The following is a 15,915-nucleotide window of genomic DNA, read 5'->3' on the forward strand; positions in this document are numbered from 1 at the left end:
ATCACAAGAATGGCTTAAGATAAAATTTTATTTCCTTCTGATATGTGTCAGTATTTTCAAATCTTGAATTATGAAAAATCCCTAGCTATTTCATAAAGTAGAAACGTTTCCAATCTCTCTACCTCTGTCTTAAATCAAAATAGACTTTTTTTGTATTTGTTCAATTTTCTAAAGGATCTTTAGGTTTGTTCTAGAGAATTTTATTTGCTCTATAGGTTTTATCTGTATCTGGTTTGAAAAAGAAAAAATGTTCTTCGGGCACCAACAAAAATAAAAATATTTTCTTGGACATTTTAGCGGTACAGAACAAAGAGCGAAAAATAACTCGAACTCTAAAAGCAATTTTTGATTGTTGGGCACTTAAGTCCGCTGAATATTTGCTATGATAAGTCAAGTACATAACAATAAAATCTTTTTGTTATTTCATGAATAATTACATTTTTTTAAAATTTTTGCTCCCCCATAGACAAAGTAGAGTTTGGCGCTATGCAAAACATCATTTAAAAGAGTATTTCTTTCTACACAAATTTTTTAAGAGTTTTTTTTTAGTTTTTTCTTTTAAAGAGTTTTTTTTAATTTTTGCTGATTTTTTTTAAATTAAAATTTTATCACTATTCTTCAGCCGCTCATGTCTCTGAAAGCAGATTCGAATCTCATCAAAAAGAGATAATTTATCTTCCTCTCTTTGCCAACGTCCAGCCTTCTCGATCGTTTTCCCTGTGCTGCCGGTATCTGTATCTGTATCTTTTCTTTTTTTTTCATTCATTTCTTCATCCATTCTTTCAATTCTTTGCTTCTTCATGCAAACAGCAGCAGCGCGCAGGTGGTCACGGAACGAAGAAAATCCATTTACGCCACCTACATATTACTGTAATTGATTTGCATTCGCATACCTGCCTGAATTGCACCACAACAGCTGCGAAAACAAAACACACATCTAAGCCATTATCGGTCAATACTGGAGGTGTTTTCGTTTTAGGACCCGTTTTTTATTCGTTGAAATTGGAACAAAAAGTATCCTATATGCTTTCATTCTCAGCCAATGATGTAATTACGCTTATTATCTGCATCCTCCTACTATATTTAAAGGTGTATATTAATTTTTTTTCAACTTTTTCAGTTTTTTTTTTTCAGAATGGAAAATTTTTGAAAATATTTCAGAAAAAAAAATTCGAAGTTTTTTTTTCAAACTTTTCTCAGAGCTTGCTTTCTTTTGGATGAATCTCGTACATGTACATGGAGAAAATGATGTATTACTTATTTTTTGATTGTATTTGCTAGATTTATCAAAAAAAAAAAAAGAAAAATCGAAGCAAAAATAACAGATAACATGACGTAAAAAGAGAAGAAAAGGAAATTATCGATTTTCTGTTCATTACTGTATATGTTTATCCATGTAAACTCTTAGCTCCATGATCATAGAGTGTTTTCCTCCATCAAATATTTTTGCCTCTTCACAACTGGGAAAACCAATGTTGATTGTGTTCTCATCCAGATCATCCAGACAGATTTTCTTTCAAATTAATAAACTCTTCACTTTATCCACAAATAAATATCTTTTTCTTTTGTAAACGGAAAAAATTGACATTTTTCCGGATGGGAACATTTTTTTCCACTAGGAAAAGAAATCGGAAAAAAATCACATTTATGGGGGCTGTTCTAGCTGATTAAAAAAGCAGAGGTAACAAATTTTTGTAAGTTAAATCCTTCGGAAAAGTCTAGTGACTCATTTTTAAGTCTAGAAATAAAACTCAACTCAATGTATGCTTGATCGAGCAACAGCTACATGTCCTCCAGTTCATTTTTTTTCTCTAGTATCCCTCATTGCCTCCTCCGCTTTCCTCTCCTCTTCCCAATTTCGTTTTATTGCAGCGTTTTCCACGCAGAAACCATTGGAGAATCTCTGAAGTGGCTCCATAGGATCTCATTCAGCGAGTGACGCTGGTCATTTCTTCCCAGAAATGACAACCTACGCCTCATTTATTCCTTACCGACAAACCACTGAACTCGTCCTAACCTAGTATTTTTCAAAAGCTTACGGTAATTTTTTTTCGTGTAATTACAGAACGTGCACGACATAATGCAGTCAACGTGACAATGAGCGATCTATCGCTGCTCGCCATTTTGGTGATTTTGGTCACCGTTGATGGGGCGGAAGTGGAGCAGACGTGCTCGAAAGCGAAACCATGCGCACCGGGAGTAATTCTCTCTGTATGGCAACCACAAGTGAGTCAAAATCACTTTGGTCAGGGAACCATATTATTTTTTGGTTACTTAGTTCACTAAACGGGTAAAAAAAGGATTAAAATTCCAAGAAAAAATCTAGAACTAAAAAATTAAACTAATTAAAAACTGAAATCAAGAAAATTAAATTGATCAATCTCTTTGGAACGTGCCAACACGTTCAATTCCAAAGAACCGCTGTGAAGTAAGGCAGTGAACGATCCTACCTCCAACTTTATTTACTACTACTTTCAGAACTCAATCGTGAGCGTTGTTGTACACGCAGGTGCAAATGAATCTACAAATCTATCAAATAAAAAAATGAATGGATAAATAAAAACATTTTATCCTTATCAATATTTCCCGGATCCCAGGTCTTTTTCTATGCCCGTCTTTATTTTTTGCTGATCACCAGCTTAACCTTGTTTTACATATAAACCTTGAGAAATGTAAGAACTCTAGAAATAGAAGATACAAAAGAGGCGGATATAGCGCAGTCGGTTAGAGGTTCCGCCGGCTGCACAATCGATCGGCAGTTCGAGTCCGCTCTAGTGCTCACCAAGCCATTTATCCCTCCGGTGTCGATAAATTGGTGCCAGACTTGCCTGGAAGGATAAAAACACTGACTTGACACATCAGTTAGCCCCCGCAGGTCATTGTGTGGGTCAGTTATACGTTCGTAAACCTCGACCGATTCTGAATTGAAGTGAACGTGGGGGCGCATCCGAAGCGGATTGATTAACGCCAGGCGCTTTATCCATTATCCATTAAATATCCTTTAAAAGGTATAAGGATAGTTTAAAGCAAAAAATTTAAAGGTTGCAACATTTTTTTGGTCGCTACTGGACGTTGCTGCACTTCACGTGTTTGTGGAAGAGTGTAGCACAAGGGAGAAAAGACTTGACAACGTTTACACCACGGTCAATGGTTCATCAGCGCCCAAGGCCAACCAAGGGTTTCACGCAATTTAACGCAAATTCGATACGGTTTTATTGATCCCGTCGGGATGTATCGTATTTGCCTATGTAGATAAAAACACGGATATGAACGCATACATTGTCCCGAAAGAGATGTTATATGTATTTATCGCGTTCCTAACCTAAAAAGTTTTTGAGTTTATGTCGAGAGCATTTGTGCACCCTAGAAAGATTCGCCGCCGCCGTAACTTTTATCAAGTCAAGTTTTTTTTTTTAAATTTCATTTTCTCATGTGTTGGTCGCAAAACGAAATTCTAACAAATTCACCTTTTTTAGTTTGAATTGTGGCCTTTTATGTTAAAGCCGGGTTTAATCGAGTGGAAAAGAGTTCGGAAAGTACGACCAAACTCTCAAGGCATGGTCTCAGATATTCTCTGGAAGTTCATTAATGGATTTCTATAAAAATCGGGGAGATTTCGAGAGGATGTTTGCAAAATTTGACATAAATTAGAAGAAAAATGAGCGAAAACTAGGGCAGAAGAAGTAAATTAATGTAGGAGGAGAAGAAGAATGTCGAAAAGAATTTTGTTCAAATTCTCACAATTTAAAATCATGGGATAGAATCGTCAAAAATAATTGTTTCATCGTTCCTCTTTTTCGGGTCTGGTTGGTGACAGTTGCTTCACCATTGACTTGTTAGAAAATATGAAAAATAACTCCTCAGATAGAATTTTTCCAAATTTTTTCCTACTTATTTTCTTTCAGACTGATCTCCAAGAATGCACAATCATTTTCCGTGCCATTATCTACCTCATCGCTCTCTTCTACATGTTTTTCGGCGTTTCTATCGTTGCCGATCGGTGAGTGTTTCTTTTTTGTTATTTTATGAATTGTGTATTTTCCAGTTTTCTTGTTGCTATGGAGTTCTTATTACTCACTCAATCACTCAGAAGATTCTGTCCTCTCTGTGAACGAAATACACATGAGGGGTACATAAACAAAATAAATAAAGTTCGTATAAATACACGCGAAAACTTTCCTAACTAGATGACATTTTTTCTTCTTTTTTTTCAAAAATCCAGAAAATCGTGAAACGCGTTATGCCGCTCATGTATTCATGAAAATCCTAGAAAAAAAAAATCGCGAAAAAAACCGCCAAATCATCTCTGATATTTTCTTTAGAGATTTACCGCAAACTCTCGTAATTACCAAGCTTTTTCCTACCAACAACAGTTAAGGCCTCACTTCTTCCGAATTCCGAACACATTACTGGAAATTATCGATTTGACACGCTTTTGTATAATCATAAAATTCCAGATTTATGGCCGCCATTGAAGTGATCACCTCACAGGAACGTGAGATGAAAATGAAGAAGATTACAGGCGAACCGTACACGATTCTCATTCGTGTATGGAATGAAACTGTGAGCAACTTGACGTTGATGGCGCTAGGTACGTTCCACCAGCTTATTGTTATCAAAAAATTTCTTACTGGGTTGTATTATTAGTTATTATTAATTATTATCGAATTAATAATTAATTTTAATTATCAATACCATAGGTAAGAAATACTATTCGCCTTTTTACTTACTCTTTGTCTTTCATATAACAAACCACATAAATTTTACAAAAAATCAACAGTAAATCAGAAAAATAGTGGAGCAAATTGTAAATAATAAAAATAGTAAAATAAATGAAAGAAGTGGAATGATAAAATAAATAAGAAAAATGAATAATAAATAAGATAAGCTATCACGACAAAAAAAGAGTAAATAAAAAAAATAGTGGGATAATTAGAAGGAAATAGTAAATTAAATGAAATATAAAATAGACCATGGGTTACCATATTGCGGCGTTTCTCGTATTAATTGTCAGTGACGGAGAGGAATCTTTAAGCTGAAATTAAGTAAGATAAAGGACCTAACAAGAAATAATTGTAAAAAATGTCTTTCGCATAAACGTAAACATTAAATATAAACAATAATTAAATTTTATTCTCTAAACTGCTTCAATTTCGAGTAAAAATTCAGAAAAAAAAAACGAAAAACACAGAGAAAACTAATCCTTTAATGAATTTTAGGATCATCAGCTCCGGAAATCCTTCTGTCCGTGATCGAGATATTTGGAAATAATTTTGAAGCAGGTGGGCGAGTTTATATCAACGAGCTTCACGTTTAAGTTAAAATAACCTTAATACTGTATTTTTCTAGGTGACCTCGGCCCAAGTACAATAGTTGGATCAGCTGCATTCAATTTGTTTATTATTATAGCAATATGTATTTTTGTAAGTTTTGTAGAATTTTGAAAAAAAAACCCCACGTCGTTTTTATCGAGAAAAGTACATGTTTTTCCACTTCGAAGAAAAGTGGATTTTTAGCGTGTAAATCTTCGAAAAAAAAACCTAAACTTCATAACACCCTGAATTTCAGGTGATTCCTTCTGGTGAGATTCGACGAGTTCAACATGTGCATGTGTTTTGGGTTACCGTATTGTGGTCGACTTTCGCCTATATTTGGCTCTATCTCATTCTTTGTGTTTTTAGTCCGAACGTCGTAGAGGTTAGTGAGGTTTTCCAACATTTCACAATTTTTTTCGGAGAAGTTGAAAAGGGTCCCATCAGTTTAGGTGTGGGAAGGTGTTCTCACATTTATCTTTTTTCCTCTTACTGTCCTCTCTGCATACGTGGCCGATAACTACACGGGGATCTTTGGTCATAGGTACGTTTTTTGCTTCTTATTCTACTAAATCGTCCATCTTTTCCATAATTATTATTTCTAGAAATATATTTATAATTAAATTTATAATAAATTAAGTAATATGAAGAAAAAGAACTACCAATAATAGAAATAATAGAAATAGATATAATAATAGAACTAGAAGTACTCTACCTCTTCTCATTATCACATTATTATATAATTTGTAATAAAAATATTTGTATTAGAAACCAAAAAAAGAAACATGAAGGATATTTCTTAGTAGAAAATTTAAAAATTGATTTTATTAGTCTAACTTTAGAGGCCTAGAAGCACTATGGGTTTTCAAAGAGCACGTAAATAGTAAACAAAAACTAAAAAACTTCGGCTGAGGCGATTTCAATGCATTTCCTTTCATAAATTCTTTCTTATCATTAGAACACATTGCATTTTTAGCAGAATTTATTTGTTTATTTACTTATTTATTTATTGCATAGTTATCCATACTTGTATAAATTGTTTTTGCAAGGAACAAATTACACAAATTTCCCACAATTAACCAAGAGTTGTAAATTCATACGTTATTCAATACAAGCAAAAAAATCTCTAATTACTTGTTTTTAGTTTTACTTGTTGGTTAGTTTTTTTTTCTAAATTTTTCATTAACAAACTTGATTCATTCCTGGTTATTTTTGATTTCTTTGTATTCATTTTTAAACTAGATGTACCGTACGAATATTTGTGTTCCTTTTTCATCCTCATATTCCTTCGAGAAACAATGGGACTAGTTAGATGAGACTCTGGATTATTAGCAGTATCCCAGAAAATTCTTAAAACACATTTTCGGATCTTTGAAACATCTCGTTAGACGTTAGGGAGTAGCATCCATTGTTTAAGTGAAGTCATTTCTAAGTAGGTCAGCGTAGTTCTTAGATCTTAGAGCACTTTTGCTGTCAAAACTGCAGTCTCTGGAGTTTTAAAGAGAAAAATAACTATCGAATGTCCTTGAAATCTTTTCAGAAACTGTAAAAAGATGTGGTTTGAGGAAAACAAAGCACCATTATAGTTTGTTTTGAGTTATTTATTATCAGCAGTGTAACGAAAATTGGGAAAAACCTTGATCGATTACCAGTAATTCCTCTGCTTTGTCTTGATTTCATTTCTTAAACTCTCCTCCCTGAGGAATCAGAAATTCTGTTTTCGAAGAAAAAAAATTCGAAGAAAATTTCAAATTTCCAAAGAGATTAAGACTTAGTAGACAGGGAGGACATAAATGATGATTCGGGGAGGAGAAATTCTGCATTAGTTGTTCACTGGTTCGGAAGTACAACGGAAAATTTTACAATTAAGGAGAAAAATCCTTCCGTATCAAGTTTTGACAGAACTGAAAGAACCACAGTGTTCTCCAAATTTATATGCATCAGTTGTCCGTTTTTTTTAGGATCCTTGACAATCCAATGCAGATATTCTTTGCACGACGTCGAACCCCTCGACGAAGTCCAACGAAAGAGAAAGCGGCAGCAACCGTTGAGAATGGGAAGGAGGATCACAGGTGATAAATTCGAAGCTCGTTCATTCGACAGAACCTAATTTTTGCTTATTCCCAATTTTTATTGTTTTTTTATTGTTTGAAAATATCGATGCACTGCTAGAATCCATAGCGTGGTGGTGCTGATGATGAAAATGTCACAGTATGATTATGTCATCTACTCAAAATATTTCGAGTCTACGAATTATTTCTAACGATATTGCTATTGAAGAAAATAGTTTTTTTTTTCAAATCCAGAGTTTATCCCAATCAGTGAAATCTTTGCGAAGAGAACTTTTGTTTTGTGGAAATGTCCTCTATACTGGTATTTTCGCCTAAGAAGAAAACTCCCGTCTAAGAAATGTATGACTTTTCCAGGAAAAAATTCTAATACGCTTTTTTTTTAGTTTAAAGTCCTGAGCTGCAAGTTTCTTTCTCCTGTGTCGGGCTTTCGTATGTACTATCTCTGCGTTTCGAAGTTCTGAACTAATTTTTGAGAATTTATTAATTGCTAAATAGTTCAATTTTTGAGTTCTAATTTAACAGTCATTTATTTCCACCGGAATCTTCAGAATTGGGTTAAACTCAAGGAAAAAAATCCCGAATAATTTTTATTTTCAAACAATTTTCACTTAGGATCTATGTAGTCTTTGAAATTTGTCCAATGACCCAATGACACTATATCGAAGAACACGCAAAAATCTACTGTTTTGGAAAAATTGATTGTTAGAGATTTTGCATTATCCTCATATCGTAATGTATTGCAAAATTCAATCAAATGAAAATTTCATGGTCTTCATGTGGACCCTGTGGACCAATTTTCATCAGGATTACGGTAATTCATGCAGAAAATAGCTAACTATTACATTGAGTATTGATTGAAACAATGATTTCTTTCTGGATCTGACATAATCGTATTCATTTCCATACACACAGACTGTCACTTATTCACTCAAACTCGGACGCCGATGCTATAGCATTCGAGGAGCACCGTAAGCAATACCTGGAAATTTTCAAGAATCTTCGGTACGTCCTAGCTGAACACATTATTTAGCAGTCAAAAACTCTTTTTCCATTGAAATTTTACAGAGCACAGCATCCGGATGAACCTGTGGAAGAGTTGGAAAAGTTGGCAACAGAGCGAGTGGTTAGCCGACAGAAAAAGAGTCGAGCTTTTTATCGAATACAAGCCACACGTCAATTGGTCGGCCAAGGAGATATTACAAAGAAAAAATTGAAGAAGAAAGCAGAAGAGCTGATTCAACCGCTTGTTCAAAAGCTTAACATGGTCGTCGTTCAGTGAGTTCCATTTCTTTTTTTTCTCAACAAAAAAAAACTCCTATCCAATGGTATATTGAGCTTTCTTTTTGTTTCAGCTACTTTTTCTGAGAAATTTTAAAGATTTCAGCATCCCAACAAGGTCTCTAGAAATAAAAAATGAGGGCAAATATCATGGAAATGGTACGGTATTAATATTATGGAAACGGTACGGTAATGAGGTGTAGTCAAGAAGATTACCGTACCTCTGTGAACTAATCATTTCTCGGTAAATAGAGTGGAAATACGGTAATCTCCGATGAATGTCACTTCCTTTCAAAAGCTATGTTGGCGACTTAAAAATGAAGTTTTCTTTCTCTTGTCCTACTGTACCGTACCGTAGCGTACTAAACCCAAATTGAACTGTTCTAGACACTGAAAGATTAGATCGCGTCGTAGAAAATGTTCAGGTTCGATCCAGCTCACTACATGTGTCTTGAAAATGTGGGCACCATTAAGGTGAAAGTTCACTGCGATCGAGGAGCTGCTGATCCGAACTGTACCGTCACTGTTCATTACAGGTAACGTCGAGAATTTTCACAATTGCTTCATAACCTTCATGATGACTTCTTTTCTATAACGTCGCTCAGTAACGAGCGGGTATAGCGCAGTCGGTAAGTGGTTCCACTGTGACTGCACGATCGATAGTTGGTTCGAAACCGCCCTAATGGCAACCAATAGTTTTATCCCCGTTGAGTCGTTAAATTCATACCAGGCTTCTCTGGAAGGATAAAAAGATAAAAGAATATTATTAAATAAAATAATAAAGACCTAACACATCGCCTACCCCCGCAAATCATTGTATAGGCTAGCCACGCGCTCGGAAACCCCAAACGATCCTGGATTGAACTGAACGCATTCCCAGATCCCAAGCGGATTGATTAATGCCAGGCGCCTTATCCAGCTTATCCTCGGTAATGAGAGGCGAGCCTGGGCCTTGGGTGCAAGTGTTTTCTCCATCAAATACCACTGAGCAATACCGTATCGAGGGCCACTTCCAGCTTATTTGATCTTGATCCGCTACCATGACTTTACTGGATCTTTTTAATCTATTTTCACTATATATATACTTTTATACTAATCTATTTTCTATTATTCTACTGTATTAAACTGCTATGCTTTAAAATTCAGGCGAAATTCTAGTGTGAGCCGTGTTCCATCTTGATGTTTTTTTTTTGTTTTATAGCACACCTACAGGTGTTTTCAATAAATCAATAAATCAATTATGGTCTCAATTGGAATTGAGCTGCAAGAGAATCTTTACTCCAATTATCAAAATAAAAAGTCCATCATTCACGGCTCAATCTAAAGTCTTTGCATGATTTCGTAGATTGAAAAAATGAATATCTCTATATGAAGAGAAATTCTGTTTTATTTGGTCCTCTCTGTCTCATTCAAAATATAAAAAAATAAAAAGAAATACGTCAGAGAAGTTTTGATATTTATACAGATAGTTGCAACGATCGAGGAATTAATTGTAACAATAAATTCAGTGGATTAAAGTGCAGGAGTAACGCTGTGTTGTTTTTTTTTTCGAAAAAACAATTTATATTGGTTAGCATAATTGGAAAAATTGTACATTGACTGTTTCATTTCCATTAAGGATTTCTCATTTCTCATTTTTTTCTCCATTTCTTTCTAATTTTTTTCTATTCTAAAAAAAATACAAAAATAAAATATAAAATTTCCTGGAAAAGTACATCTTGTTCAAGACCGTATCGTTTCAAGATAAGGTTGCCGATATAGTACAGGAGCATTCGGGTTTCATACCTTTCTAGAAAATTTTTCTTCTATTCTAAGAAAAATACTAAAAGAAAAACAAATACAAAAGTTCCTGGAAAAGTACATTTTGTCCAAGACCATATCGTTTCAGGACGGTAGCCGACACAGCTCAGGAGCATTCAGATTTCATACCCGTCGATGGAATGTTAACGTTCACACCAGGAGTGGAAGAGTGAGTACTGTAGTGACCGGTTCTTTTTATTATTTATTTACCATTTAACTGTTGTTGTTTATCAATTCTTGTTGTTCATAGTGTACACAGAGTGGAACGTGGATATATTGCAGGCAGGAAATAGAAATAGCAATTGTTGACAATGATATATACGAAGACGATGAACAATTTATGGTTCGGTTGTCACAGGTTGGGGAGCTTCATTTCTTTTTTTCTCTTTTTCTTTTTTTCATTTTTTCCAACGAAAACATCACTGGAACTCTTTCCTTTTCTTTTCTTCTTTCTTTTTTCCAACGAAAATACCAATGAAACGGGTATAACGACCAAGGTTAATCATCGATTAATGGAATTCTCTTCCTCAGGTCCGTGCCCATTCACCATCACAGTTCACACCGGTCCCTGTACGTCTTGGAGCCGCTTCCACAGCTACCGTACTAATCGTTGACGACGATCACGCCGGAGCGTTTGGCTTCACCTCAGAAAAATTCAAAGTGGTTGAAAGCGCCGGAGAATTCGTTGCCGAGGTTTGTTTGAGTCAGTTCGTCGGTGGTTTGGATTCTGGATTAATGAAACTCAGCTGATTCCCGGATTCAGGTGGTTCGAACTCGAGGTGCTCGTGGTGAAGTCTCAATCCCATACAAAACTGTGGACGGACAAGCGAAAGCCGGTGATGATTACGAGCATTGCGAAGGCCTACTACGATTCTCGGATGAGCAAATCAAGTGAGTATTTGTCCGGATTTCCATCTTTTATGATCCCACATGCAACCATTTCAGGGCTGAAATTCGAATTCCTATCGTAAACGATGATGAATATGAAAAAAACGAGGATTTCTACATCGAATTAGGCGAACCGATTTGGCATCGAGAAATTTCGGCTACGGTAGGAGCAAAGAGTATTACCAGTAATCAGAAACAATCTCCACTATCGTTGATTTTATTTATTTATTTATTTATTTATTCATTTTGAAATCCACATTCAATTTTACAGGAAATTTAGTAGAAAATAGAATATTAATAAAACAATAAAAATAATAAAAACAATGTTAGAAAACCCAGGGTTTTGGATTGAATGAACTTTTAAACTATTAAATTACTTAAAATTAATCTATTTAGTTAAATTAAATAGAAGATTAAAAAATTAGGCTTTTAAATTGGATGAATTTCATTTAATTTTAAATTACTTAAATTTTTAAGTCAAAATTAGAACTTTTAGATCTTGTCTTATAAAGTTGTAGAGCTGAAAATTGATCAACAAATTTTAGGAGGTTATTTACTAAGGAATAAAATATGCTTTTAATAAAATAATTCATTCAAATTTTTAGGAATAAATTTCACTTTAGATATCATTTTCCGTTTTTTCCGAATATATACCTACACATTTTATGGATTTTTTGGATTTCAGGACGAGGGAATCGAGGGCAAGCCGGTTCTATCGCTTAGTCGTTGTAAGGTGGTAATCACCGAGGATAAAGAATTCAAAAGTTTCGTGGATCGTATGCTCACGAACGCAAACACATCGATTATGGTTGGTACGAGTAGCTGGAAACAACAATTCAACGAAGCTATCACCATAGAAGAAGGTTAGTACGGGCAGAGTGGTCCCGAAACGAAAACCTGTGAGCTGAATTCTAAGAGCACTGGCTAGAGATGTCAAGAAAACAGTCGTCAGTTGTTACATGGATTGTCTTCAACATTTATCAGACAGGGATAACTTTGTTCATCACACGACCGCGGACGGGAATCGAACTTGTGGGGGCTTGCGCTGGGACGTAGCGCACACGCACTGCGCCATTGAGCAATCGAAGCGCCTACTCGTTCGAACTCCCTATGTATGAGTGAACGATACCTTATCGAAAATTTTGCATTTGGCATCATGCAATCGCATCATGTCTGCAGTATTTTAATGAGTAAATTACAGGATATTACGGATAATACAGAAATACAAAATAAACCCCCATAATCGATCCCAGCTCTTTAATTTTTCTGCTCCAAATAATCAAAAATCAATGAAATCATTCTAAACAGTCGAAAAATTCAATCCAAAAGTAACAGATTTGATCAAAAATCTCGATAAAATTAGTAATAAAACAGACACACAAGCAAGAAAAAGAAAAAAAAAAGGAAAAAAGAAAGAAAAACAGACAACAAACAACAAGGCATGATCCCCTGAATTTCTCTTGCTGTTACGAATATAAATTATCTTTTCACCAATAAATTATATAAATTATCCCACCACGTCATTTTTTCGTTTCAGATGAGGACGGTAACATCACCACTAAGGAGAAAATTATGCATTACGTCTCGTTACCTTGGAAGTTACTATTCGCCCTAATCCCTCCAACGGATTACTACAATGGTGAGTTTTGTGAACGAGTCATATTTTTACCGGTAGAATTTCGACGCTGCATTTACTAAACGCTCAGAGTAGCCGAGCTTTTGAGAATGGCATTTTTTATATTTTGCTTTTTTGAGAACTTATTTTTTAAATTCTATTTTACTCTACTTTAGTTCATTTTCCGTTGCGTGCCTTATGGAAACCTTATTTAGAAAAACCTTAGCTCATAAGCCTTGTCTTATAAAATATATATGTATATAAAGTGTATATAATAAAAGTCCCAAGCAATAGTTGAAATAAACATACAGTTTGCCTAAGTGGAAGTTATTGTCCTCCACCTTTCCGGTTAGGTTTTGGAAATTTCGGTCCACCATACATGTATTTTTCGATCGGGGAAGGGGGAGGGGAGGGGAGGGGAACGTGAAGTACGTGTGTCAATAATGTATATTTTGTATATTTTTGTGCAATACATGAAAAAACCTCCCTACCTAAATGTCCTCAGATTCGGAGAATTTGGTCGACTTATGCAAATTTCGGTTTCATCCAAAAACAAAAAAAAAAAACTGTTCGTATCTCCTCCATGTTTTTATAAACCTGAGTTGGTTTGTCAGTGGCGAACCAACTTATGTACTTTTAAATCTGAACTTTGGTCCTGTCAATATCAAACAATCAATCAATAAGCATTCACTTCCCGCCAGAGAAGATCCTTTTTCAAAACGTATACGGTGCGTCTGAACTGTGTCCTGTGCAGCATGTCTTGAATACTTTTACTTTCAGGATGGCTTTGTTTCGTAGTTGCAATCTTTATGATTGGTTTACTAACTGCAATCATTGGTGATTTGGCATCACATTTTGGTTGTACGGTAGGAATGAAGGATACAGTAACTGCAATCTCACTTGTTGCAATGGGAACTAGTGTACCAGGTGTGTTGAAATCATCTTCCTATGAATTTATTATAAATTATTTTCAAGGATTTATGAATTAGATTTATTAATATGGTCAGTCGCTTAATTTCTAACGTTTTACAGATACATTTGCTTCGAAAACGGCTGCCATTCAGGATAAATGGGCTGATAGTTCCATAGGTAGGTGTAGATTCGGCTGATCTCGTTAGATTAAAGTCTTTCGTTCTTTCAGCAGAAATTCAGGTTAAAGTAATTAATTTTAATTAGTTCAGTTTAGTTAATTAATTTTTAGTTAATTCAGAATAAAATTCAGGTAACGTAACCGGATCGAATGCAGTGAATGTCTTTTTGGGTATTGGTATTGCGTGGGCGATTGCAGCATGTTACCATGCATGGAATGGAACAGAATTCAGGTATGGGTCGGATAGAAAAGACATGAAGCACGGTGCCGTTGCGTAAGCGACTGCGTTCGAAGTAGCGCGGTGGAGCCTAGCGGTTGGAATCGCGGAGGGACCATCGGGGACTGCAGCGATGAATGGCGCTAGCCAAGGTCCTACCTTGATCCTAACCACGACGCTAAACCGCGCCGCTTCGAGCGCAACCGCCTACGCAACTGTACGGTGATTGATTTCGTTTTAACCCTAATGTCTTAGATTTCTTCTCTAACGGCATAGTATTGCGCTCTGACCGCGACTTCAGAAAAAGCTTAAATTTATCGTTTGAGGAAATTTCCTATGGTGTTCGAGTATTCATTATGCGACTATTAATATTTTGAGAAATTTTATTCGCAAGCATATTTTTTAGGAAAATTACATTTCAAATCCAAAAAGCCTTTACAAAGCCGGAAGACATTTGAACTAGAAGTACCTTACTGGTCAGTTGACTCTTCGGGGCAACTCACGTCATATCTGTACGAGTGATGGAATAAAAACACATAAAATATATTTCATCACTTAAATGGGTGTAAAGAGTTACTTCGTTGTGATAATTGATCAGTTTGGTACTTATACTCCCTAGCATTTCTGGAATTCTAAGAAGTGCATCGCATTTAGAATTGTGATTTAATTAATTTAACATACATATGTATGTATATATAATACATTTAATATCGGATATAAATAATTTATTTTTAATATATATGTAGGGCAATTAATAATTAAATTAATTTAATTACGTTTAATATTGCAATCATTTAATACTGCAATATTTCCAAATTACATCTCGAATAATACTCCCTACAGCAACTTTGGAGTTCTCTGCAGAGGTTCTTTTTTCACTAAAAACAATTTAAAAATTTAAGAAAAAATTGAAAAATTAACTAAACTAACTACAATTAAAACTAGTATCCTGATTTTGAGGAACAAACGCAAAAATAACCTAATTTTTCAGAGTTAATGCCGGTTCATTGGCATTTTCTGTTACAATGTTCATAATAGGATCGGTAATCTGTATTGCTGTTATGCAATTCCGAAGGTTTGTTTTTTTTTTTCTTGAAAAAAAAATGTGGTCCATTCACTCTCAAGACGAAATGTTCTCATAATTTTCACATTTTTTTTAGATATAATAAAAAGATCGCTGGAGAGTTAGGTGGTCCACTATCCACAAAATACCTCTGCTCAGCGATATTCCTGCTCGTATGGATTTCATATCTTACACTTAGCACATTGGAGGCATACTGTATTATTCCCGGATTTTAGATTTTATCATTACGTGATTAAAATAATCGTCTTTTCATGGAACACACACGCACCACACGCAAAAAAAAATCAACTAATGATTGTTTCATTTTCTATTGCTATCTCCTTTCAACCCTCAGTTCATTGTTACCAAATGCATAATAAGTTTTATAATACTAATGAAATGAATAAATATTGGACATTGTTTCATTACAGGAAAAAAAAAACGAGACTAACAAAGGCATATGTTCAATAAGTTACTCATTTTGACCCCTATAACAACTCCAGGAAAAAAAAAAACAAATAATCGTTCATGCAATAGTTTTCATATCACAATAACACTCCAGCTTATTGATGTCAAACTG

At 34.8% G+C, this 15,915-nt stretch overlaps 1 protein-coding gene across 1 annotated transcript; it reads left to right on the forward strand.

The window, feature by feature from the left end:
• Positions 1-2,097: 2,097 nt before the first annotated feature.
• Positions 2,098-15,571, forward strand: RB195_012646 (uncharacterized protein; the record flags this gene model as incomplete). The annotated part of the gene is made up of 23 exons (XM_064202111.1): positions 2,098-2,226; positions 3,906-4,000; positions 4,458-4,591; positions 5,220-5,282; positions 5,350-5,423; positions 5,569-5,697; positions 5,765-5,856; positions 7,274-7,384; positions 8,297-8,386; positions 8,450-8,659; positions 9,088-9,198; positions 10,551-10,631; positions 10,745-10,820; positions 10,994-11,155; positions 11,226-11,353; positions 11,408-11,513; positions 12,036-12,213; positions 12,888-12,989; positions 13,746-13,892; positions 13,998-14,054; positions 14,188-14,287; positions 15,264-15,347; positions 15,433-15,571. 23 exons carry the CDS (start codon positions 2,098-2,100, stop codon positions 15,569-15,571), a joined length of 2,598 nt encoding a protein of 865 aa, XP_064057992.1.
• Positions 15,572-15,915: the final 344 nt, after the last annotated feature.

Source organism: Necator americanus, chromosome V (genome assembly GCF_031761385.1).
Source record: "Necator americanus strain Aroian chromosome V, whole genome shotgun sequence".
Taxonomy (NCBI): Eukaryota; Metazoa; Nematoda; class Chromadorea; order Rhabditida; family Ancylostomatidae; genus Necator; species Necator americanus.